The sequence below is a fragment of the Benincasa hispida genome, chromosome 3 (genome assembly GCF_027475165.1).
Source record: "Benincasa hispida cultivar pf3 chromosome 3, pf3_genome.v1.1, whole genome shotgun sequence".
Classification (NCBI taxonomy): domain Eukaryota; kingdom Viridiplantae; phylum Streptophyta; class Magnoliopsida; order Cucurbitales; family Cucurbitaceae; genus Benincasa; species Benincasa hispida.
In genome coordinates, this window is record NC_143480.1 from 38,604,420 (window position 1) to 38,607,042 (window position 2,623).

Here is a 2,623-nt window from a genome sequence, read left to right on the forward strand (position 1 = left end):
ATATTTAACTCTCCTATAAATTAATTTTGAAACATATCCAAAATTAAATTTATTTTATAAAGTTTAAATAAAATATAAAATTTATATTATAATGTATCATTATACATTATATTATTTCTTTAAGTGAATTTGAACATTTCAAATTCAATTCAAGACATGGTTACCTCAATTCCCTTTACGAGCTAGGAAGGGGAGCTCATGAACCTACAGATCAAAAGTTCCAATGATATGAGATTAATTGGCTAAACTCATTGACCAAATTAATCAATATTCGTTAGTTATGGGTACACTCCACTAAAGACCCACACCCACAACTGCACTCTTCTCATTGGATATATTTCTATGTCCACGGATATACACCAATAACAACCTTGATGAACTCTTGATGAAGGACCAGCTGCATCAACAATCTTTATTGATTCTTCTGTAGTTTCATTTAATACTAATTTGCTCCATGGTTTATGATCTCTCATCTGGTCTTCCTCCAAGAATGTAGCATTTGTCAATATAAACACATAATTTTTGTGAGGGTTGTAGAATAGAGCAGCTCTCGTTTCCTTAGGGTAAACATCAAATTGGCATAACCTTGAATGAGGTTCCAACTTCTTAGGATTTGTCACTAGCACTTGTATAGAAAAACCCCAGATTCTGAAATAACATAAACTAGGTTTACGCCCCTACAATAACTCGAAAGGCATTTCAGAAACACTCTTCGAGGGAACATCATTCAAGATATGAACTATAGTCTCTACTGCATACCCCCAAAACGAGCTAGGCAATTGAGCATAGCTCATCATCGAACGAACCATGTCTAACAAGGTTCTATTTCTCATTTATGATACACTATTCTGCTGAGGTGTGCCAGGTGCTGAAAGTTGAGATTGGATCCCATGTTCTATTATATAATCTTGGAATGCTAAATCCATGTACTCTCCACCCCGATCTGATCGAAGTGTTTTAATCGTTTTACTTAATAGGTTTTCAACTTCAGTCTTATACTCCTTGAACTTTTCAAGAGCTTCAGACTTATGTTCTATTAGGTATAAGTAACCGAATAATCATCTATGAAAGAGATGAAGTATTCGTACCCTCATCGAGCTTTTATATTCATTGGACCACAAAGATCTGACTGTATGAGCTCTAAGGGCTTTTTGACTCTATAATATTTTCCACTAAAATGTCTTTTAGTCATCTTTCCTTCCAGACGGGATTCACGTGGAGGTAATGAATCATCTTCTAACTCGCTTAAAAGTCCATTTTTTACCAATCTCCTGATCCTATCGATATTTATTTGACCTAATCTTAAATGCTAAATATATGTATTATTGTTACTTGGAGAAATTCTTTGCCTTTTAGTTTGAGTATTTGCAGTTTTAAACATCTCTTTCATTAAATGAAAAAGAAATGGAATACGATTGTTCAATTAGACAAGAAATAGATACAATGTTTCTCTTAATTTTGGGAACTATATATAAATTGTCTAAAATTAAGTATCTATTCCTAAAAACAATTTAGCAGCTCTCACTACACGAGCTGAAATGACGTCTCTCATCCCAACCTTGAGCATCATTTCACACTCTTTGAGCTGTTGGAAGGAACTAATTCCCTGAAAAGAAGAACAAGAATGATTAATGGTTCTTGAATCAAGTATCCATGCATTATGGTCATTTTCAACTAAACAAGTTTTTAGAAACAATAAATCATATTTACCTTCCTTCCCTTTCTTCTTCTCGGCGAGGTACTGGGGCAATTGCGTTTTTAGTCTCCATCCATATTGTAGTGGAAGCACTTGCTCTTATCGGACACCTTGGCCTTGGCCTTGCCTTTCCTAGCAGCGGGAGCCTTCCCCTTCCTTCTTTTCTTTTTCTAGATCTTCTTAAAACCAAAAGATGAGGGAACAGACTTAGTTCTAGAGGATGACCCTTGTGGAACTTCATGGAATGATCAAAATTTGCCTTTCCTTCTATTGATTCCTTACATTTCATAAGAGACTGATAAGTCTGTAACTCAATCAGGAGGGTAGTCATAGTGTACTCTATTTTATTCATAACCGCATTGCTGTATAATTGAAGGATACTCTTCGAAAGAGATTCCAAAATAAAGAACACCTAACTCTGCTCATTGATAACCGCGTCGTTCATCTCAACGACATTGAAGTGGACCATCAGATTGAGAACATGTTCTATAACTGATTGGCCTTCCTTCATGCACACGTTATAAACGTACTTGAGGACCTCTTGCTGGATTTGAGAGGAAGGTTGTCCAAACATCTCATGGAGGGACTCCATGATCTGACATGCAGTGATTATGGCTTCGTTTTTCTTGGTAAGAACATCTAATAAACTTGCCAAGATATAGACACAGGCCTTATCATTAGCCTTCATTCGCAATCATAAGCATCCATTACCACTTGGGATGCATTACGAGCGGGGATTGGAGGACATTCATCTGTTAAGACAAATCGTAGATCATCTATAACTAGAATCATCTTCAAGTTAGATTTCCATGTCGCATAATTTTCTCCGGTTAGTTTTTCATTCTTAAGCAAAGAAATTATTATAGAAGATATGCTGAAACGAATAACAAATAATTGACCGTATTAGTTATATCTTAACCCATTACA

General features: G+C 35.5%; 1 protein-coding gene across 1 annotated transcript; it reads right to left on the bottom strand.

Annotated features, from left to right (window-relative positions):
- Positions 1-1,486: 1,486 nt before the first annotated feature.
- On the bottom strand, positions 1,487-2,384 carry LOC150037249 (uncharacterized). Its single transcript, XM_090311938.1, has 2 exons — positions 2,130-2,384; positions 1,487-1,606 (listed from the first exon to the last, which is right to left on the bottom strand). Exons 1-2 carry the CDS (start codon positions 2,382-2,384, stop codon positions 1,487-1,489), a joined length of 375 nt encoding a protein of 124 aa, XP_090168064.1.
- Between the last annotated feature and the right edge of the window lie 239 nt (positions 2,385-2,623).